At 48.6% G+C, this 23,703-nt stretch overlaps 2 protein-coding genes across 2 annotated transcripts; one reads left to right on the top strand and one right to left on the bottom strand.

The window, feature by feature from the left end:
• Positions 1 to 307: 307 nt before the first annotated feature.
• LOC307232101 (IQ motif and ubiquitin-like domain-containing protein) lies at positions 308 to 12,876 on the bottom strand (the record flags this gene model as incomplete). The annotated part of the gene is made up of 15 exons (XM_080002982.1): positions 12,791 to 12,876; positions 11,230 to 11,364; positions 10,912 to 10,931; positions 10,553 to 10,826; positions 9,940 to 10,042; positions 5,109 to 5,443; positions 4,486 to 4,661; positions 4,205 to 4,360; positions 3,466 to 3,676; positions 3,158 to 3,333; positions 2,137 to 2,304; positions 1,879 to 2,055; positions 847 to 1,092; positions 571 to 756; positions 308 to 496 (listed from the first exon to the last, which is right to left on the bottom strand). Exons 1-15 carry the CDS (start codon positions 12,834 to 12,836, stop codon positions 308 to 310), a joined length of 2,598 nt encoding a protein of 865 aa, XP_079859108.1. The 5' UTR covers positions 12,837 to 12,876.
• Positions 12,877 to 16,034: 3,158 nt separating this feature from the next.
• LOC307232100 (ankyrin repeat and SOCS box protein 15-like) lies at positions 16,035 to 22,101 on the top strand (the record flags this gene model as incomplete). The annotated part of the gene is made up of 9 exons (XM_080002981.1): positions 16,035 to 16,138; positions 16,212 to 16,264; positions 16,537 to 16,668; positions 17,290 to 17,454; positions 18,208 to 18,453; positions 19,088 to 19,259; positions 19,732 to 20,260; positions 20,791 to 20,944; positions 21,687 to 22,101. The coding sequence occupies 9 exons, from the start codon at positions 16,035 to 16,037 to the stop codon at positions 21,869 to 21,871; spliced, it is 1,740 nt and encodes a 579-aa protein (XP_079859107.1). The 3' UTR covers positions 21,872 to 22,101.
• Between the last annotated feature and the right edge of the window lie 1,602 nt (positions 22,102 to 23,703).

Below are 23,703 nucleotides of genomic sequence, written 5' to 3'. Positions count from 1 at the left end.
AACCCGGGTTTAGAAAGTGAAACACTGCTGCGGGATTCTTTTTAGACCGACAGACGGACAGGCCGACAGACAGACAGACAGACAGACAGACAGACAGACAGTCAGACAGACAGACAGACAGACAGACAGACAGACAGACAGTCAGACAGACAGACAGGTAGACGGACCTACTTTACCCTTACTGCTTAAAGGAATTGAAACACGGAACCAAAACTTCAAACAGTCCTGGAGTTTATTTAATAGGTAAAAGAGAGAAAGGGCGAGAGAACGAAGCAACATCTGGAAACATCTGGAAACAGCAGCCTCCTCACGGTTGCTCTGAAGACATGGCTGCCTTGTCGGTGGAAGGCGTTCCCGTTTCCACGGTGACCGGCTGGTCGCCGGGGGCAACAGGCCGGGCGTCCAGCAGCTGAGCCATCGCTGGAAGCTGAGAGAAGTAGCGACGAGCCCGGATGTGTCTCTGCAGCACGCCACGCACAAACACCTCTGCATACACCTGGACATGGAGGGATGTAATTATGGGATGTATTGATGGGCTGTATTGATGGGATGTATTGAAGGGGGGCACACCTTGTCCAGCTGGTGGACCAGCAGGTGGGCGGCGGCCTCCTGCTGGGTCAGCAGGATGCAGTTCCAGGGGCTCCACTCCTCCAGCCGCTCCCAGCGCACCATCACCAGGTCGTAGAGGTCGGAGCAGCCACTTAGCGCTGAGTGGCGCCCCCAAACCACGTCCACCAGGTACTGCAGGTCGGCCTCCTGCCATCCAGAAGAACGTTCCCAATATAACTGCTGCTTAAAATTTCAGTGTAATAACACGGGAATAGGGTAAGGGTCCCCCTTTGTCACCTGCAGCAGGTAGCTGATCCTGGCCTCCTTGTTGAGGCTCTCCTCCTCGGCCTGCAGACTCCTCAGGATGCTCCTGTAGGGGGTGAAGTCTCGGCGCTGCCGGCCCTGGTTGTACAGCTCGGTGCAGTGGCGGCAGCGGCCCAGCGTGCGGGCGTTGGCGGCTGGGCAGAAGTCGGACAGCTGCAGGCCGCGCTGGCAGCCGCGGCAGAAGTACACCTTCCCCATCTGGGAGGGGTCCTGAGGAACCTGGGGGTCATCAGACACCTCATGATAGATTCAACATTGATATATTGACATTTTATACAAAATGAGATAGATCCACACTTTTCAATTTCACCATCTGATGAAACAAAAAGTCTAATACAAAAATGTAATATTTCAATTCATTTGTGGTTGTGTTTAATGTAAGTGGAAAATGGTTGCAAACCTTCCAAACAAAGCATCAATAATAGTAATAATAATAATAATTAAAATAATAATAATAATAATAATATTTTTGGTTTTTGTACATCACTTTTCATACACAACCTGTAAATCAAAGTGCTTTAAATTTAAAGAAGGCATCAAATAATGACAATAAAAGCAAACAAGTACAAAAATACAATTATCAAAAGAATGAAATGAATCTAAAACAGGAAAGAATTATTTAGAAAAATATATACAAAACAAAATTAAAGAAAAAATCAAACAAGCAAAATGCATTTAATTAAGGGTAAATATGACACACATTTTCAGATTTGGCTCATCAATTTAGACCATGAAAAATCACCGTCGTTCCTCAGCAAATTATTTATCTTGAATTCACTTCATTCGCTCTTGAATTCTTATTCCAATGTTCAAATGGGCTGAGAATTTAAAGAAATTGAAGCGAATGGTATCCAGTCCCACCCAACAACATTTATCATCATTAAGTTAAACAAGGAAACGGTCCTGCTGAGAACTCACATCAACCCACCAATGTTATTTGCAGTTCATCTTTAATGCATAACAAACACAAATAGGTATGACTAAATAAGAGTATTTGACTCTGACCTTGAGCAGCTTGGCGACCTCCGGGTTAAAGGTCGGCTTCCTGATGAGCTGGCGGAACAGCGTGGCGATCCTCATGCGCAGACCCTCCATGGTGCTCATCCTCAGCTTCCGGGACAAGAGGTCCAGCTCCCGATCGATCAGCTCCACGATGTCCCAGGTCAGCGGGCAGTCGTACTCCTGGACAGAGGACACGGTGACTGGCACTGGGACAGGTTCTGGTGCTGGTACTGAAACTGGCACCGGTGCCGGTGCCGGTACCTGCACAGTGCTCTTGAGGCGCAGCAGGACGCAGCGCCGCTCTTCACGGCTGCAGCTCTGGGTGACGGCGCCGTAGAGCTGCTGCAGCTCCCTGGCTCGCACCCGGGGCTCGGTGTCCATCTGGGTCAGCCTCCCGTCCCAGCCCCGCCACTGCTTGGGCGCCGCGCTCTGCAGCCACAACAAACCACAAGTTCCACAACTCAATTTAAAAAACGGCAACATTTTGTTTTCCAATGTTCAGGTTTCTGGCTTTTCTCCGAAGTTTGTCTTCAACTGATTCATTGATTTTGTCTTTTTGCGTGTGGCCGACCCCACCACCAACAATAGAAGCACATAGGGGAGAAAATGCGGAATGCAAATACATTGAATGGCTGTTTCTTATGTGATTGCAGTTTATATTGCTTTAGAATAATAAGCCGCATTTCCATCATCAATAAAACTCGCCTTCCTGTTGTATTCTCACTCGAAGTGATGGATTCTCACTTTAATCAGCTGCAGATGGAAATGTACTGAGCTCTGTGCCCTGGAGGAAACCGTATGTGGACAGGACCAGGAGGTTGCTGTGCCCAGAAAACAACCTCCTGCCTTCTCTGGCTTCTCACAGTGTTCTATTCTACCGTCACCGCCAGGCTGCTGTGAGCGGCAACAACCATATAAAGGTTATTAAGGCACCTCAGTCCGGCTGAGGCACCTCGCTGCAGCTCCTTGAGGGCTGTGTTTCCATTGGCTGAAACCATCTAAAATACATTCAGGCTGAGGACAAGAAGTTGTTTCAATATATTTATTGATTTATCTCACATTGTGGAAATCGAGAAGCGTGCTGTGGAACCTCCACGACACTTAGCACCAGATAAATAAAGAATCAAATATGGCATTTTGTGGATTACCACTTGTGGGTTACAAATTTCCATAATGAAATGCAACTCACGGTCAAATATAATTGTGTTGTATGCCAATAATTATAATGTTAGGAAGTGACTGTTCTTTGATGTGGCTTTAATGAGTGAGGTTGACCTCTGACCTTCTCCAGGAACCTCGCGGTGGCCTTCTGCTGGTTGTGCTCCCAGTTGGCGGTGCGATGTGCGTCGATGGAGGCCAGGTGCTGCATCTCCTGCTGCAGCAGCGCACACAGGGCGGCTTTCCGCTCCGCCCCGCGGAGGGTGGAGTCAATTCTCTGGAGCTCATCACACCTCCACCCTGAGACAGACAGACAGACAGACAGATGGACAGAGAGGCAGGAAAACAGATCAGTCAGACAGTCAGTCAGACAGAGACAACAGGTAGACAGGCAGAGAGACAGACAGACAGACAGACAGACAGACAGCCTACTCTCCAGGGCCGTGTACAGCAGGTTGAAGTCCTCCTTGCTCTGAGGGTTCATCCTGCGTTGGAGCTCCTCTTTGATCTTCTCCTCCTTCTCGTCCTTCCTCCTCCTCTCCTCCTCCTCCACCCAGGTCAGTCGTTCATCCCTCTGCCTCCTCACGCCCTGCACCAGGCGGCAAGCCAGCCAGCGCCGCACGAAGCTCTGCAGCGTGATCACCTGCACCATGGTGTGAGGCTTGAGCATTCATGCTTTCATCTTTTGTGTTTGTATTCACAAACAGCTATTACACCTCCTTGTGTTGCCTAGGAACAACACAGCTAGCGACAGACAGGTACAGCCTGTCTGTGTGACTGGCAGGCAGACAGATATACAGTCAGAGAAGCAGACAGTCAGTTTTCTGCCGCTGTCAGGATGTCTCCACCAGGAGACTGAAGTTGGAGACTGTTCAAGATCCACCTGGACTCTTTCCACACCTACACCACTTCCTCTGGACTCCTCCCCCTCCCCCTGGACTCCTCCCCCTCCCCCTGGACTCCTCCCCCTCCCCCTGGACCCCTCCCACCGCACCTGGACTTCGCTCCCCCCCCTCCTAACACTCCCTGCGTTTAGGTCATAATAAAGCGGGGCTAGTTCTGTCAGACAACTCAACCGCGCCATTAGCTTCCACGCCGTGAATGGCCGTGGCCTATTTGGGCGTGGCCTATTTGGGCGTGGCCTACACACACACACAGACAGTGCACGCACCGCCGTGAGCCTCCTGCTATGGTAGACGTCGGCCGGCACATATTCTTGGGGGGTGATCAGCTTGTCATGCATGCAGGAGATGTAGCAGCCGATGGAGGTCATCTGGGTGGAGGTAGAGACAGCACATTGCTGGGCCTGCTCCTTCACTGCTGCTGTCTGGGGTCAGAGTGGGGAAGGAGAGAGAGAGCTCCATACCGAAGGGATTTTTTGGGTGGGGCACGGGGTCCACTGCCCTCTAGTGACCTCTGCATTCAGTGTTGATTCGTGCCGTGTTTCCAGACCTGCGTGTTGCGGCTGAAGACCTGGACTCCTCGCTCTGGTCTCCGCTTAGGGAGCGTCTGGACGGAGGCGTGGTGGTACAGCGCCCCCGTCAGGCGGTGTCTGTAGCCCCCCAAGAAGGCCTTGCGCTGGAGGGGGCGCTCTATCTCCACCACCACCTGCTCATCCTCCCCCCCTTCTGGGCGATAAACAGAAAGCTCCATTAAATCACCTCTATTTACAGGGAGAAAAACATGGAGACAAGGGAAGAAAAAAGAATCAAAAGAAAGAATGAAACAGACAAGAAAAAGAAAAAGAAGACAAGACAGAATTAAGAATTGACTGACATTTTGCATCTAACAGGAACAACCATCCTCCCAATTAGCAGAATCTGTAGTCCCAAACCCAGGCACCAGCTTGAGAGTCAAGGCCAGTGCCTTGCTCAATGGCAGGAGAATCTTTTTTTCGATGCCTGGATGTCTTTGGTGTGGGAGGACACTGGAGGGACACGGTAAGAACTCCACACAGAGGATCGAGTCACGTTCAAGAAAGAAAGAAAAAGGGAAACGGAAATCAGAAACAACCACACCCTGGATGCTGGCAGAGTGGGAGAAATATCAGCATCTCTGCCTGGGAGTGTGTATACCTTTGTCCACCTGCACGGTGATGACGTCGGCCATGTTGTCCTGCAGTGGGGGTCTGGTCGGGCGGAGGGGGTGGAGGAGCGGCTCGGTGGAGCTGATCTCCAGCTGGGTGGAGCCGTGGGGCTGGACGCCGAGCTCCATCAGGCTCTGCAGCTCCTCCACTTCACAGCCTGCAAGAGAGGACAGATCCTCTTGAGAGCCTCTGGTGCTGGAACCCCCCAGGAGCTGAGAGGTTCCGCTGATGGAACCCTCCATCATGTGAGAGGTTCCACTGACGGAACCCTCCATCATCTGAGAGGTTCCGCTGATGGAACCATCAATGATCTGGGAGCTTCCGCTTGTGGAACCAAAGACGATCTGGGAGCTTCCGCTCGTGGAACTATCCATGTTCTGAGAGTTTCCACTGCTGGAACCCTCCATGGCTACTGGTCCGCTTTAATCCTTCTGTGACCACGGTAAGAAGGAACATTTCACTGTAGAGAACATCACCATTCTCAGATGAATCATGTGTATCAATAATGTACTGCTTATAAATTTTAAACCCATGTTAAATAACCAACCGAGGTTCATCACATTGAACTACACTCAGTGGCCACTTTTTTATGTCCACCCTTCTAGAGTTAGGTGGGACCCGCCGTTGCCTCCAGAACCGCCTGAATTCTTTGTGGCCTGGATTCAACAAGGTACTGGAAACATTCCGCAGAGATTCTGCTCCATGTTGACATGAGAGCGTCACACAGTTGCTGCAGATTTGTCACCTTCACATTCACGTTGGGAATCTCCCATTCCACCACTTCCCAGAGGACTGAGATCTGGAGACTGTGGCGGCTGCTGAGTCCATTTTCATGTTGGTTTGCGATGATGTGGCTTTGTGACATGGTGTGTTCTCCTGCAATAGCATTAGAAGATGGCTAGACAGTAACCATAAGCAGATGCACATGGTCACCGACAATACTCAGTTGGTGTTAGGGGCCTATTGTGTGGCAAGAAAACCTTCCCCATACCATGACACCACCAGCAGCCTGAACCACTGATACAAGGCAGGATGGATCCACTGATTCATGTGTTTTAGGCTAAATTCTGACCCTACCATGTGCAGTGGTGGAGCAGAAATAGGTTGGTCAGACCAGGCAATGTTTTTACAATCTTCCACTGTCCAACTGCATCCTGACTTTCCTGTTCCTAGCTTAATCTGTGGAACCCGGCACTGTCTTCAACCGCTTCAAGGTTCCACGTGTCGTGGTTCAATGACGCTCTTCTGCTTTTCATCACTGTTGGAACGCCTGCTTCTTTGACTTCCTGTCGCTTTAAACGGTCTGGCCATTCTCCTCTGACATCTCTCATTAGCAACAGAACTGCCGTTCACTGGCTGCATTTTGTTTTTAGTCACTTGGATCACATTTCTTCCCTATTTGGATGTTTGTTCTGAACAACTAAACCTTGTGACTGTGGTAACATGCTTTTACATGATTTGCTGATGAGAGATTTGCATTAACCAGCTGGTGTGTAGGCCGACCTAATGAAGTGACCACTGAGTGTACTCTATATTGTTATGCAAACTATGATAAATGAGCCAAATTCCAGCATCATCACAGCATCATTTATTCAAACAAATGATGCATCCCAATATGACAATGAATTATGTGTGTGTGTGTGTGTGTGTGTGTGTGTGTGTGTGTGTGTGTGTGTGTGTGTGTGTGTGTGTGTGTGTGTGTGTGTGTGTGTGTGTGTGTGTGTGTGTGTGTGTGTGTGTGTGTGTGTGTGTGTGTGTACATACATGTAAGCAGTATGTGCCTTTGTCTTTGGCGTAAACTGAAGGCAGCTCCTCCAAACTCAGCTTTATGGCAGGGTTGTGATGTCACAAAGGGGTTACGTGGGGAAGTATGTTTACATGTGTTTCCATGACGACTGAATTTCTTTGCCACACTATTTTCTCACAGGAACTGACGTTCACAGGCCACAGTTGCACATTGAGAAGGAGGACGTAGACCCGCGTGACACTGTCTCATTTTGTGTCTTTGCTATCGTCATTGAGGAGTCTGGCTCCACAACCTCCATCATGAGTGAAGATTTCAGTCTTTGTCCTCCTCATCCAGCCTTGGAAAAAGCCGCCCATGAAAGCCTCAACCCTAAATCTAGGGTTGGAAAGCTGGAACTGGAAAACTTTGGAAAACCAACTGTGGCAACATGAATGTGAAGTTGTCTGCAGTAGGTATCTGCAGTTATGGGACATGCAGATGCCTCTGTTGCCCAAAGGATATAAAGTGTCTTGTGTCTATCATCACCGCTGTTTGAAGAGCTACAGCTGCTTCTCCAACGACAACTGACTACGTTCTCATGTTGCCGGGGCCCACTCTCAGTGAATTTCAGAATGGATCAACTGTCCTAAACACCCTAAAGACAACCTGGAGCTGAACACCTGGGTGAGTTTCATTCAGCTTCATCCATAGAATTAATTAATAGCAGAAGAGGCTTGTTCTGCTTGACCAGCACATGATGATACTGGCCCCCGCGGGTATTGGAGGTCTGTGGACTGGGCCAATTGTTTTGGGATGTAAAAAGAAAGATTGGCACATTGTATTTCTGCCTAGACTACAGAAAACTTCATGCGGTAACAATGAACGATTCCCATCCTGGACCCAAGGATGCCAGTGGATGCCAGGCTTGGGCGACGAATATACTTTCATCCGCGATTGGCTGAGTCCATCGGCGGTTTTTCCTTTTGGCCGATTTTTGTCCTTTTATTTTGCTTATTTAATGACCTGTAAAACGCAATTCAAAGCGCGGGACAGTAGGAACTGGTATTCCACGTCACCGCTTTAACCGCGCCTGGTGCATTTCTCCCTGCCTGGAGAAGTCCTAAAAAAAAATTATAATTACCGTAAACCCCATTTCCAAAAAAACCCCAACATTCACAACAAACACAACACAACTGTAAGGTTTTAACACGATCTCCATGGGACAAACTAATGCTCCAGCAAGATATTGGAGATGGTCCTTCGTGGCCTACCATGGAAAACCTGACTGGTGTATTTGGATGATGTCCTCATCTTCAGCAGCTCTTTTAGTGAACATGTCCAGCACCTATAAGAAGTCCACTTTAGATTTAAATCTAATGGCCTTAAGTTGAATCCTTCAAAACGCTGGTAAAATGCTGCTTTGATAAAGACTAGGTTCAATTGTTGGGCCATGTCATTCCATAAGAAGGAATATAGCCAAACCCACGGATCGCACAACATGTGAAAGACTTGCTATTGGGCTTTGTTTTACGACAGCAAATTAATCAGGAACTTTGCACATCATACTGCTCAACTTCATGCACTCACAGAGAAGAATGTGCCAGTGGACTTCACAAACCCTCCTGTGGTTATATTCCATGATTTCCTACTTCCATTCTATCTTTACACAGATGCTTCGCCTCTGCCTTGGTGCTGTACTCGCTCAGAAACAAGGACCCCATGACACTGTGGTTGCATGCGGCGCTTATGTTCTCACAAAAGCAGAAATAAAGTGAGCCCCAACATACAATCGAGAGCTTTGGGCAGTGACACATTTTCACCACCACCTCTACAAACAACCCTGTTATCATCACTGACCGCAAGCCTCTCTTGGGTCTCCGTACAATCCCCATTGAAATGACAGGAGTAGCTGAACTGCAAGCCGGGCTCCTGAACTCGATCCCTGAGAGTGGACTGTGATCCAGAGGTCACAGCCACAACAATGTGTTCGTCATGTGGCCCCGATGTTGACAGACCCACAGAGCAGATCACCTCATCTGCCTAGCCCTGTTGGTCCATCATGTCAGTTCACACCACTGTAGCTATGGTCGGAGTGCTGAGCCTAAGAGTGTTGCTAGTATTCAGACAACGCCAGCACCCCCTAAATAAATAATAATAACATAAATTTATATAGCCCCTCTAAAAAACCCAAGGTCGCTTTACAGGAGAGGGGCAAGCAGGGGGAGACACAGACTTTATTTGTCACGCAACACACCACACTACAACACATGCTTGCACACACACTTTGATGGTGGCCGGTGAAATGGATCCTCTGCTTTTGACCCATCCTGGCTTGTCCTTCCTCCGGGGGCACAGCCAGGAGCAGTGGGCAGCGTACGTGGACGCGCCCGGGGACCAGATGATAAGTGTCCATCGCTGGTCAGACGATGGGTGCATGTTTTTGGTGGGGGTCCTTACTGACGTGAGGTGGAGGAAACCCCATGTGAGCACGGGGAGAACATGCAAACTCCACACAGAAAGGCTCCATTTGGGAGATAACTCACCGGAGCACGGTGCCAACAGCGCCCCAGGCGGGAATCAAACCCAGGACCTTCTTGCTGTGAGGCAGCAGTGCAATGCACTGCGCCACCGTGCCACTGCTGGAGAGAGGAACAAAGGAAAAATAAAGGAACAGCTAAACTAACTAACTAATTAATGGGGAAAGGCCACAGTGAAAAGGTGGGTCTTGAGGGTTATTTTGAAAGTGTCCAGGGTCAGGGCGTCACGGATTACGGGAGGGAGAGAGCTCCAGAGGGTGGGGGCTGCCACGCTGAAAGCTCTGTCCCCGAAAGTTCGTAATCTGGTACGGGGGATGGACAGCACACCCATGTGTGAGGACCGCAAATTCCGGGATGGAGTGTGCTGGTGGAGGAGTGTGCTGGTGGAGGAGGTGGGACAGGTATTGGGGGGCGAGTGCGTGAAGGGATTTGTATGTGAGGAGGAGGAGTTTGTAGGAGATGTGGAACTTGACCGGCCAGTGGAGGTGGATGAGGGTGGGGGTGATGTGTTTCCAGGGCTTGATGTGAGTGAGAACCCTGGCAGCTGAGTTCTGCACATATTGGAGCCTGTCCTGTTGCTGGAAACCCCGGACAGGACTCTGTTGCAGTCGTCCAACTGGAAGGTGAGGAAAGCGTGGATGAGGGTTTCTGCCACGGAGTCTGAGAGTGAGGGACGGAGACGGCAGATGTTTTTGAGGTGATAGAAGGCAACTTGGTGATGGATCTGATGTGTGACTGAAAGGAGAGGGTAGAGTCCAGGATAACACCCAAGTTGCTGACCTAAGGGGGTGTTTTTATCGAACAGCCGTCGACGAGGAGGAGGAGATCTCCGACCTTCCGGAGCAGCGGATTGGGTGCTACAACCATGAGCTCTGACTTTTTGCTGTTGCGTTGGACTCGGTTTGTTGTCATCCACGTTTTTATGGCCTGGAGGCAGTTGACCACAGACTGTGGTGGGAGGAGAGTCGATGATGAGGTGCTGAGATAAAGCTGTGTGTCTGGAAAAATGATCTGGCTGAGGAGGAGCAGGGAGATGATCAAAGTGTTGGACTGAGCACAGAGCCTTGAGGGACGCCATGGTTGACTGAGGCATGGGAAGAGGAGGAGCCGTTGATGTTGACAAACTGAGTCTGTTTGATAGATATGAGTGAAACCATGAGAGAGCTGTACCGGTGACGCCAAGGAGGTGGGATAGGCGTTTGAGGAAGATTGTGTGGGAAACCGTGTCAAAAGCAGCGGAGAGGTCCAGGAGGATGAGGATACTGATGTTACCGGAGTCTGCAGCGAGGATGGGGTCGTTGGTGATCTTGATTAGGGCGTCTCTGTGCTGTGGTGTGCTCTGGAGGCCTCTGTAGGCCACTGCTCTTTCCATGACCTTACTGAGGAATGGAAGGGTGGAGATCGGCCGGTAGTTGTTAAGATCGTCAGGGTCCAGACCAGGCTTCTTTAGGATGGGAGTGATGGAGGGTGTCAGCCACTGTCACAGCCACAGTCACTTTGTCAGCCATTGTGCTGACACAGTGTATTACAGAGTATGACAGATCCAATTCTGTCAGTGGCCATGAGCTGGAAAGCTCAAGATAAAAAGCTTTGTTTATCCTCATCTCAAGTGAAGCCTTTTCCTTTCTGTTGTCTAACTTGCTGATTCGATGACGTCAGAAAAAAGATGCAATCAGCTGAGGAGAACTGTTGTGGTTGATTGGACGGACGTCATGAAAAAGGCTACTGCAAAGTTCATCTCAATCCAACCCCTCCGTTGCCATACTGTTCATTCTATGTCACTGTTGGAGGTGAAAGCCATGAGTCATAGAATCCCCACCCGAGCAGAGGAGATGCTCAGATCTTACCGTCCAGAAAGATCTGCAGGACCCCGGCGGGCACTTTGAGCTCGATGGCGAAGTGCTTCTTCAGCTCCAGGACGGTGAGTCCGATAGCAAATGCTGCGGTCATCACGAAGCCTTCGGGCACCAGCACGATCTTCACTGCAGGTCCAACGGACAAAGAACAGTTTAAAAACGTTCTTCCTGAACTGGTACAGCATTTAAAAAAATCTAATCAAATCTTCACTTTCGTAAAACTTGTTGTCTGATGTCTCTGTGGAACTCTGCTCCATCATCTAAAAAAAGGAGCAATTCTAACAAATGAAACCTCAAGGATTACACTTTAAACATTTAAATGTGGAGAAGAAACAGGTTGAAGATTTAACTCTTTCCTGTCTGAAATCAAGCCTCCACATGTAGTATAAAGCACAGTACACAGTATGTAGTACACAGTATGCAGTAATAGTGCACAGTGTGTCATAATAGTACACAGTATGTAGTATTAGTACACAGTATGTAGTACACAGTATTATGCATGTTGGCGAAGGGATCAGAAACATAGGTGACGGGAAGGTGATGGGTAGGTATGGTGTCAAGGAGAGGAATGTGGAAGGACAGATGGTGGTGGATTTCACCAAAGGGATGGAATTGGCTGTTGTGAATATGTATTTCAAGAAGAGGGAGGAACACAGGGTGATATACAAGAGTGGAGGAAGGTGCACACAGGTGGACTCCATCTTATTCAGGAGGTGCAATCTGAAAGAGATTAGTGACCTCAAAGTGGTGGTAGGGGAGTGTGTTGCTAGGCAGCATTGGATGTGGTCTGTAGGATGACTCTGGAGGCCAAGAAGAGGAAGAGAGTGAAAGAAGAGCCAAAGATAAAATGGTGGAAGTTGAAAAAGGAGGAGTGTTGCATGCAATTTAGGGAAGAGGTAAGGCAGGCGATAGGTAGAAATGAAGGGTTACCAGATGACTGGGAAACATCTGCAGAAGTGGTGAGGGAGAAGGCCAAGAAGGTATCATCGGTGTATCATGCGGGAAGAGGAAGGAAGACAAGGACTCTTGGTGGTGGAATGAGGAAGTACAGGAGAGCATAGAGCAGAAGAGGTTGACGAAGAAGAAATGGGATAGAGATGAAGAAAGTAGACAGGAGTACAAGCTGATGCGGCGCAAGGTGAAGAGACAAGTGGCAAAGAAAAAGGAAAAGGCGTACGACGAGTTGTATGAGAGGTTGGACGGTAAGGAAGGAGAAAATTACTTGTACCGATTGGCAAGACAAAGGGACAAAGCTGTGGCCACCCCTAACGGCAGCAGCCCACAGAAGAAGATGTAGTACACAGTATATAGTAATAGGACACAGTATGTAGTACACAGTATGCAGTAATAGTACACAGTATGTAGAATTAGTACACAGTATGTAGTACACAGTATGTAGTAATAGTACACAGTATGTAGTGCACAGTATGTAGTAATAGTACACAGTTTGTAGTAATAGTACAGGGTATGTAGTACACAGTATGTAGTAATAGTATACAGCATGTAGAATTAGTACACAGTAGGTAGTAATAGTGCACAGTATATGTGGGACCTGTTGCTGTGGATGCCCCACCACCCTCCGGGTCCCGGAGGGGCATCTGTCCCTGCTGCTGGCCGCCTGCAGCGCCTGCATCCTGGGCTGGGTCCCCTCCGTTGTCTCCCTGCGCTCCTTCTCTCTCCATGTGTTCCAGCAGAGGAGCTGAACTGGGGGTGATTTCAGCTCCTGACCACGGGCAGTAAGTTTAAAACGGGCAGTAAGTTTAAAACGGGCAGTAAGTTTAAAACGGGCAGTAAGTTTAAAACGGGCAGTAAGTTTAAAACGGGCAGTAAGTTTAAAACGGGCAGTAAGTTTAAAACGGGCAGTAAGTTTAAAACGGGCAGTAAGTTTAAAACGGGCAGTAAGTTTAAAACGGGCAGTAAGTTTAAAACGGGCAGTAAGTTTAAAACGGGCAGTTGGTTCACGGAGCGTTTACGCGTCGTCATGGCAACGCACGGCCACGTGACTTCCTGAAAGACGCGTTGATTATTTATAGAAAAATAACTGAAAAAACACTACTACTGCTGCTAGACTAATGCAATAATTATTTAAACAAGTTAATAAATGAACTGGAGTGTATACTGTACATATAAATAGGGAATAACAATAAAATAATACATAATACATAAAATACACAATATAATACAATACATACAACAAATAAATAAATACTGAAGGTAATACAAATAAGGTAATTATTTTCAAATAAACAATAAAGAGTCACAGTTATTTAAAGGAAACTCTGCATCTTTAACCACTTAATTAATGTGAATTCGAGGAAAGCACGGTATTTGTGTTTCGGTTTCCCAGACGTGGGAAACCGTGCCAAAAGCAGCGGAGAGGTCCAGGAGGATGAGGATACTGATGTTACCCGAGTCTGCAGCCAGGAGGAGGTCGTTGGTGGTCTTGATTAGGGCGTCTCTGTGCTGTGTGTGCTCTGTAAGCTGACTGCAGGGGTTCGTAGGGCTCATGGTTGGACAGATGTTGATGGAGCTGGGCAGCCACTGCTCTTTCCAGGACCTTACTGAGGAATGGAAGGTTAGAGATCGGCCGGTAGTTGTTGAGATCATCAGGGTCAAGACCAGGCTTCTTCAGGATGGGAGTGACGGAGGTTTTGAGACTGGGGGGAACTGCACCAGAGGGCAGAGGGTAGGAAGGCAGGCTTTCACCAACGCCGTTGGCATAGGGTCCAGGGAGCAGGTGGAGGCTTTGGCTTTGGTCACCAATCTCGAGACTAGTGAAGCATCAACGAGGGAGAAGGAAGAAAGAGACCATCGGGGACGGAGGGGTGCAGCTGAGGGCAACTGCCCAGTGTCTGGGACACGTTGGGAGGAGACGGGGCAGGAACCAGGAGTTGTTGGTGAATGGTGTCCACTTTAGCCTGGAAAAAGTCCAGGAACTTGGTGCACAGGTCAGGGGCGTCAGCAGTGTGGGAGGCAGCAAGGAGGCGGAGCATTACATTACATTACATTACATTACATTACATTGCATTTAGCAGACGCTTTTATCCAAAGCCACTTACAATTATTCAAACACCGACGGACGCAGCCATCAGGAGCAATTAGGGGTTAAGTGTCTTGCTCAAGGACACTACAGCATGCTAGCAGGAGGAGCCTGGGATCCAACCAGCAACGCAGCAGACGGTTAATAGTGGTGAATAGTGTTCTGGGGTGGTTTTGCTGAGAGCCAATAAGGGTGGAGTAGTAATTGATCTTGGTCCTGGAGAGTTCCTCCTTGTAGGACAGCACATGGTCTTCAAAGGCCAGACGGTGGACGGTGAGGCCAGATCGCTTGTAGAGCCGCTCCAACCGGCGACTGGTGGCCTTCATAATGCGGAGGTCGGTGGTGAACCAGGGGGCGGGGCGGGTATAGCATACAGTCCAGGATTTAAGGGGGGCCAGAGAGTCCAGGCTACTGGGTAGAGCAGTGTGATAGTGGGCGACTAGGCCGTCCTGCTAGGTGTTAGGGGGAGCCAGGGCCACTGTGGTACCTGAGCAGCTGAGCCGGGCCTGCTGAGAGCTGCCCAGTACAACCACAACACTCTGCTGGACTCAGGGAGTTGCCCAGTACAACTGTAGCTCTCTGAGTAGTGTAAAGTAGCAGACTGTACCTGTACAGGTCAGATGACCTGCAGTGGTTGTGTTCATGTGTCTCTCTCTGCTGGACTGATGTTCAGGCTGATGTCACGGAGGGAAACTTTCTGGGAAACCTTAGTGTGAAACATCTGAACGTGTTTCAGATGGACGCTGGTCAGAATGTCTGTGTGCTCATCCTGTTTCACTTTGTTTGCTCTTTTCTACAGTCGCCCATCGAGGTTTCCTCAGATGTTTCCTCGTTCACCAGCAGGGAGGCAACTTGAGAGACTGAAGCAGAAGGTGTGAATGCGTGTTGAAACAAGCCAAAAGGACACGAGGATCTCCTCTCATCCCAGACTCCCATGCACAGAGGATCATAGCTCTTCTCCAGAGAACCTAGACCTCCTCCTCTGCCAGATCTGGACCTCTGATGTAAACAGGCGATGAAACCTCTCTGATCCACAGAAGCACAGGTGACGGAAAAGATAGACCCGCTTGGACTTCCATGAATCAATGAACCACAAACCTCCGCATGACTCCATCATAAGCCCAGAGCCACCAATCATGTGAATGTGGGATTCCAGCCAGCATCCCAAAGTCCCGGCTTAGAGCACACAATGGCACATTTGACCCCACTATATTTAAAAGGGGAGGCCAGGTGTGGCCCGTCCCCGCCCCCTGGTCTCGCCGCGCCATTCAGCCATGATGCAACACAACGGCCACAGGAGCGACAGGAATCCAGGCCGGGCTCACATTCCATGATTTAAAAAGCAGGTCAGGCCTAAATATAAAGACAGCCATTCCTCTTCGCTGGAGCCTTCAGAGAGCAGCGTGGACATCCAGGTGAGAACTGTCTAGCTGTTCATTCTGAGCGGAGCAGAGAGAGAAGATGAGATATTCGGTTGTAAAAGATGTATTGATGTTTAGGGGAGATGCTTGGTTGGAGATAAAACATTTCTTCTACATAATTTGCATCCATCAGCATTGAAAGTTGGAGGTGTTTTGACCTGACGCAGACCGCTTAGATAGATGTTGGTGGATCTCCAGTCACAGGCTCATATCACATCTTCATTACCAGCGAACAATGACTGCATCTTCCAAATTCAGTCAAGAAGTTGATCTTGTCCTCCGAGATGGAGACCATGGTAACCGCTGGATTAATGTGCCCTTGCTCCAGAGGAGTGATGAATACCTACAGGGAGTTTGGTGAAGAAGAGCTGAGGGACTTCATCATCCAGCGCAGCATAGAGGACGCCTGTCGAGACGCCTTCATCAGGTCCGAATCCAGGTAGGACACCATGTTCCTCCCAAAGCAGATCAGTATGACCGGCCCCAGGTTTACCGCTGTTCTCTCCCTTCAGTTTGGAAACAGCGACAGATGAACATCTGAGAGTGTTGGCAGCGATAGAGCAAGGTATGGAGACACCAAACAGCTTATTACTCACATCACAGCACCCGACCAAGTGGGAAGGTTTATTTTTAGCTTTAATACAGTAATTCTAATGTTACATACAGCAGAGAGAGACACCTGGGTGACAGAGTGAGACAGAGAGGGGAGAGGATGAGGCATGTAGAGAGTATGATACAGGCAGAGGGTGAGACAGGCAGGGGTTGAGACAGGAAGAGGGTAAGACAGGTAGAAGGTGAGATGGGCAGAGCGTGACATGTGACATGGTCCTGTTCCAGGGGAGGTGGAGCTGCTGAGGCAGATGCAGCAGCATGTCTCTGCATTCAGGGAATGTGACGGGCATGGTTGGAGGCCGCTGCACCACGCAGCGTCGCAGCCTGCAGCCGGCGTACTGCAGACCGTCCTGAGAGGTGAGACAGGTCCACCCACACTGACGACAGTGAAAACTGTCAGTCGGCTCACAGGGTAATATAGCTGCTGGATAAAAACTAATGGATGGTGTCACAGAACCTCACCTAAGTTTTAGTTTTGTTCAGTTCTTAATTGTCCCAGAAAGCAGCCTGTACGATAAAGCAAGTCATGGAATGAAGGAGTCTGAGCTGCAGGAATCAATGGAGCAGCTCTCATAGAGGGACGTGTAGGAAGCTGCTGCTGCAGGATTTGTAAATAAATGTACAATAAATCTAATTATCAGCAGCACTGCACGAACAAAGACTTGTGACATGACTCCACCACAAAACAACACCACCACCACAACACCACATCAACACCACAACACATTAACACCACTTCAACAACACACCACATCCACAACACAACACCACACAACACCACATCAACACATCCACACCACATCAACAACAACACAACACATCAACACCACAACAACACATCAACAACACCACTTCAACATCAACACAACACCACATCAACACCAACACATCAACACCACAACAACCACAAGACATCGATACCAGGCTCCCTGGCCGCGGGGCTCCACCCCAGTGACCCGGGGCCCGTGTCTCCACCAGTGGTCTCCCCCGGAGCCGGCCTGGAGGAGAGGACCACCGAGGGGGGGGAGACGCCCCTCACCCTGGCAGCCAGGGCAGGCCTGGTGGAGAACGTCCGGACGCTGCTGCAGCACGGAGCTTCTCCACAGAACACCAACAGCAGGAACGAGTCTCCGCTGCTGCTCGGTAACGACACTCTCCTCCCTCACAAAGAACTGAGCAGGAGGACTTTGTACTTTCTCGCAGTACACAACATAATATTTCAAATTCCACATCCAGGATCCTCAATTTGATCCATCTGATCACATTTAGTGTCTGGATCCAGTCTGATTTTTTATTGATGAGATCTGATTCGGTGTCTCTGCACCAGCCAGGGACATCTTTAAAATGAAATGACGGTTAAGTTTAACTATTGATTATTTTGTTGGGGTCCCCCTGGAACCTCTAGAAGGACCCACGTTGGGAACCACGGCCTTAGAGGCGGTGTCCATACAGCACAGCGTGCTTTGTCTGAAGTTGTCTCTGTATTTGGGAAATTTCTTTGACCAACTGTATTTTGTGATAAAAGTTTCCGCTGATCCAGGGGCGAGACAACCCCGTCCTCTGAGGCCAGATCACAAGCACGACTCTTTCCTCGCTCCATGTCCTTAAAAATCAACGAGACATCATTTCACTAAAAGAAGTGTTGTTTCCACACATCCTCCCTCATTATGTTTATCATAAAGTTGATTAGCGATACTTTTAATTTGAAATTAAACACAGTATTGAAAAAGTTATCGAGATTTCTTTTCCACCCCACATTTTGACACAGACTGTGGTCTTTGGTGAGAAACCCAAACCACAGATAACCCATCCTTTAAACTGTGAAGTTGAGCTTCGACTGACACACACACACCCATCACTGACGTGCGCATGTGTGTTGTTCTGCCCACGAGCCAGCGGTGAGGGCGCGCTCCTACCAGACGACCTCCACCCTGATCGCCAGCGGGGCCTGGGTGGAGCAGGCGTGCAGGAAGAAGTGGACGGCGCTGCACGAGGCGGCCAGCCTGGGCGACGCCGACGCCCTGATGCTGCTGCTGAGGAATGGCGCCCGGGTCAACCAGAGGGACGCGATGGGCGTGACGGCGCTCGCCTTGTCCGCCGAGCACGGACACGCCCACGTCGCTGAGATCCTGCTCAACTGCGGTGGGTTTGATAAGGGAAGAGCTAAGATAACATGTATCCATAACTCAATCCAGAAGTAGTTGAAGTGACACAGTATAAGTACTGCAGTACCAATGGACCTACAGTACAGAGCACAACAAATAAGTAATTGAATAACATCAAATAGTGAATGAAGTCAAAGGTACAGCCAAGTCAAGTCATGTTTATAAAGCACATTTCATACAAGAGCAAATCAATGCGCATCAAGAGAAATAGATACACACACGCAAAAATGAAACGAGAGAATACAAGTTTAAAATTCTTCATAATGAAAATGGACAATATCAAAGATAGGAAAACCCCAAATCTCCTGTTTCCATGGTTTCCCTCCTTCCATGCTCTGATCGTCTGGTTCCACGTGAGCTGCACTCGGCCTTGAGATGAATTAGCAAAATCCACATGGTTGACTTGAAATCCTGGAGTTGAATGTGACTTTCTGAACCCGGTGTTTCCATCTCTGCTGAAGCCAAACGCTGCGTTTTTCACTGATGGAAACTTGTAAAGAACAATAATGCAATAAAACATTTCCCATCTCCAAATACTTCATGCCATTTGTGACATGAGCAGTGGTTCTGAGGAGGTGGTTTCTTGTTTATCTGGGACTCTCTCCATCCAGGCAGCAGAGTCAACTCCCAGAACCTCAATGGGGAGAGCGTGCTAATGGACGCCGCCGGCTGCGGGAACCCGGCGTGCATCCAGATCCTGCTGGACAACGGAGCCAACCCCAACCTGGCCAGCCTCACCGGACACCTGCCCATCCACAAGGCGGCGTACGGCGGACAATATGAGTGAGTGGGAGGAGCCGCGGAGGGCGGAACTCCTGCAGCACCGGTGGACACTGTTTAACCTGCAAGATCTATAAAATGATAAAACATCCTGATGACTCCCCTAATGCGCTGGTGTATGCAAGGATATTTATTCTTCTTTACTGTAAAACTTGTAGTTGATTGAGTGGTCAAAAGAAATATACGTATGATGGTGTACGGTTTTAAAAACATGGCACGAACCATCTCCCACTCGATGAATTGACAGCTGTTAAATGTTGGCTGACTGACCAATGGAGCAAACGGGAGAGAGAGAGGACACCTGAGTGAAACAGGTTGAGGGTGAGACAAAGAGAGGGTGAGACAGGGAGAAGTGGAGACAGAAGGAGGGCGAGACAGGGAGAGGATGAGAAAACACTCCTATCTGCCCCCCGGAGTTGAATCTCCTAGATTCCTCTGAGGGGGTTGACGTCATCCCTGCCCTCACCCCCCGCAGCGCACTGAAGATGCTGATCCCTGTGACCACCAAGAAGGCCCTGAAGGAGGCCGGCCTGAGCCCGCTGCACTCGGCGGCGGACGGCGGCCACAGCCGCTGCCTGCAGCTGCTGCTCGCCAGCGGCTATGACGTCAACTACCGCATGAACGCCCGCAACGCAGAGAACTACCGCGACATGAGGAGGAGCGCGCTGTACTTCGCCGTCTCCAACGGGGACGCGGCCAGCGCCAAGACGCTCCTGGACGCGGGGGCCAAGACGGACCTGGACCCGCTGTGCTGCCTCCTGGTGGCCGTGCGCTCCAGCAGATACGACATCGTCAGGCTGCTGCTGCGGAGCAAGGCGGAGGTGAACTGCTACTTCGCGATGGTGAGTGACACGGTGTTCCCCACGGCGCTGCAGTACTGTCTGAAGGACGAGGTCATGATGCGCCTGCTGCTCAACGCCGGCTACGACGCCGAGAGATGCTTCCGCTGTAGCCACGGCGACCCCTCCGATGCAGGTGCTGACGATGGAAGCGGGAAAATTCCGGTAAAGCAAACGGTTCACTGTTTAATCAAGTGCTATCGCTACAGCAGCAGATGAAACATCTGAAACCTCACCTGAGTAAATAACCAGAGCAGTCTACATGTGTTTTGTAAACTTGGAAAAAAGCTTATGACCGTATGTGCGGGGGTTTCTGGGAGGTACCAGGGGTGTCTGGACTCTGCTGGATCTCCCAGCAGGCAGACCAAGTGTGACTGGGTGGGGATGAGAGTCCACACCTGCATCGAGAGGAGCCAGTTGAAATAGTTCACCTGGTCAGGATGCCCCCTAGTGGCCTCCAGCAGGAACAGGGAACGCTCAGAGGCGGCACCATTTCAACAAAAACCAGTTCAGGGAAGCACACGTGTAGTTCAGGGGGAGTGAGTGCAGATTGGCACAAAATTGGACAATTTATGACCAAAAATGAGCCCGATACAAGGTTTTAGTATCATACTTCAATGTGATTACACCTTCTTACACACTGTCCATCCTCTGCTAGTGTGTCTCACCTCGTGGCATGTCTGTCTGCTCTGCAGTTCTGTGACTTCATCAGCCTGTGCTGCCTCGTGCACCTCGCTGGGGGCGTGGTGCGGATCCTTCTGGATTACGTCGGCCACCTTCACATCTGTCCCAAACTCAGAGCGATCCTGGAAAAGCAGGAGGAGTGGAAGCAGATCCACCACGTCCTCAGTGAGTGTCGTCCAAGCTCTTCACCTCCAAGTGAACTGTCTCCGCTGCCGTGCCTGGGCATCTTTTGATCAAATATTTTTCAAGTGGATTTGAGTTTGTGATATGCTTTGTTAAGTGTGATTTATTCCGTCTTAAAAGCGCCGTTTGTGTACAAGTACTGGCAGACGTTTCTAGTCTTACTGCAAAGTATGTGTGGCTCAAACTAAACTCACCCAGCAGCTGCTCACTCTCCTTGACCTGTTTAAATCCCAAACAAAGCTTTTTGTTACTGACACGCTGAAGGTTAAATCGCAGCAGACATGTTTCAGCTCAAAAGTGCATTGAGCTAGAGTGAAACGATAAAGAAGCCGACAGGTGAACCCGAGCACCGCTCGCTTTGTGTTTTGGTTGCGGAGTTATTTTTGAGTGTACCAATGAACAAATGATGGAAGCAATGTTTCACAGTCAACAAGACTTTAAAAGGGAAACGCTGTGTTTTCTCAGTCTATTTAAATTCAAGGTTCTATTATAAACGGGATACTATGCATGCTAACTGCATTAGCCCAATGCAAGGCTGCAGATGGGATCAGCTAGCCTAGCTCCGGTGAAATTAGGGAAGTACACCTTCCAGCATCTCAGAAGCGGACTTCCTTTAGGTGACACATCTTAAAATAAAAACATGAACAACATCTGAACGACTATAAAAAAGAGGTGTTAAAGCTGTGGGGCCGTACTCTGACGGTCCCTCTGCCTCTGAACCCAGCCAGCCCCCACACCCTCAAACATCTCTGCAGGCTCAAGATCCGCCGCCGCCTCGGCCTCAAGAGGCTCAACAACCCGGACATCATGTCCTCAGACCGTCTGCCCCCGAGGCTGAGGAGCTTCCTGCTTTACCAGGAGCTCGACCTGTACGGCCAGAGCGACCAGAGCGCCATGTTCAGGGGCTGAGGAGGGCATCTACCTACCTACTGGTATCCACTGATATCTATGGATATCTACCAGTATCTAATAATATCTATTGGTATCCACTGGTATATACTGATATGAGCTGATATCCATTGATATCTATTGATATCTATTGATATCTATTGATATCTACTAGTATCTGCTGGTATCTCTGTGAAGGTGCTGTGCTGCTCCTGCTGCATTAGTAGGAAGAAATGCCTATTTTTTCTTCAAAGCAGTATTTTAAATGATTTTATTAAAGTGAAAATAAAGGTTTTCAACGATACAGTAATGTTTCCAATTAAAATTTTTTGTTTCATTCTAAAGAATAATTCTTGATGCATTTTTGCATTTTGAATCTACTTAGGAGCAAAAAAAAATTTCACGTATTTAGCTGAAACTTTACAGGAGCATTTACTAATGAATGTTTTATATTAATTTGTTATATATTTCCTTAATTTTCTATTATTTGGTTAATACATTGTTGAATAATCATCCCATTATTATTTACTGACTGTTAACAAAATATCGTTTATTTTCAAATAACACAAGCAAGCAGCAGGAAGGTGGAGCTACCAGAGGATATTCTTTATAACACTTAATTACAGAGGAAATAATACTGAAAAACGTACAAATAAAAAGAAATGAACTTAATGATGTAACGTGAGCAGTGAGCATTTCCTTCATCGCCCGCAGAGAAGTGTTAAACCAGAACAGGTGACAGCTGGAAATAGATTTACTCGAGTGTGTGTGTACGCGCCTGAATGTGTGTGTGTGTGTGTGTGTGTGCCTTTATGTGTGTGCATGTGTGTGCCTGTATGTGTGTGCATGTGTGTGCCTGTATGTGTGTGTGTGTGTGTGTGTGTGTTTGTGTTTGTATGCATGTGTGGGGGCATTTGTGCCTTTATGTGTGTCTATGCGTACTTGTATGTGTGTGCATGTGTGTGTGCGTACTTGTATGTGTGTGCATGTGTGTGTGCGTACTTGTATGTGTGTGCATGTGTGTGTGTCAGTCCAGTTTCTTTTCCTCCACTGCTTGCTCTGTCTCTCCAGACTCCAGGTCAGAATCAACAGTTAAATTTAGTTTCATGTGATAAGACTTACTTTCGATGCTTATTAGTACTATTAGTATTGGCCATGCCCATTTTGAGTGTGTACTGGATAGTACACTGGTGGGAAGTAATACTGCTCTGCACAGTATGCAGTTTATGACATCTCTCAGAGTGTTATGAAGGTAATAGTATAATATAATATTTAATACAATATTTATAGAATGTTTAGTGTTTCTGCTAGACTTTGATATTCATACACACAATGTTAATAAACAAAAACGTTTTTTTTTAAATTGTTTTTATCATGTTTGTTTTACTCTGATAAAGGGTCCAAAGCCACCTCCATTGAGTCATTAGCATCGATATCTATCCATCCATTAATGGATCACAGTCATTACCAGCAAAACCTTCAATAAAATCACATCAACAGTCATAGAAGACACAATTTATTTTTTACATTAGATTCAACTAATTGTCATTGCACAGAGTACAAGTACTGAGGCAACTAAATGCATTTCTCTGCATTTGACATCCTAGTAACTGACGTAGCCAGGAGCAGTGGCTGCATGTAGCGACGCCCTGGGAGCAGTTAGGGGGTCAAGTGTCTTGCTCAAGGACACATCAGCACGCTACCAGGAGGAGCCGGGGATCGAACCGAAAATATTCCGATGACTAGATGACCGGCTCCGCCTCCTGAGCCACTGCCCCCAATTGCTGATAGTTTTTGCATCGTTTTGTAGTTTTGTTTGAGTAATTTCCTGTGCGTTGTGATTGCTGTGAACT

This window comes from Zeus faber (assembly GCF_960531495.2).
Source record: "Zeus faber genome assembly, chromosome: 6".
Classification (NCBI taxonomy): domain Eukaryota; kingdom Metazoa; phylum Chordata; class Actinopteri; order Zeiformes; family Zeidae; genus Zeus; species Zeus faber.
The sequence above is the reverse complement of the archived record's forward strand: the minus strand, read 5'-3'. Positions and strand labels throughout refer to the sequence as shown.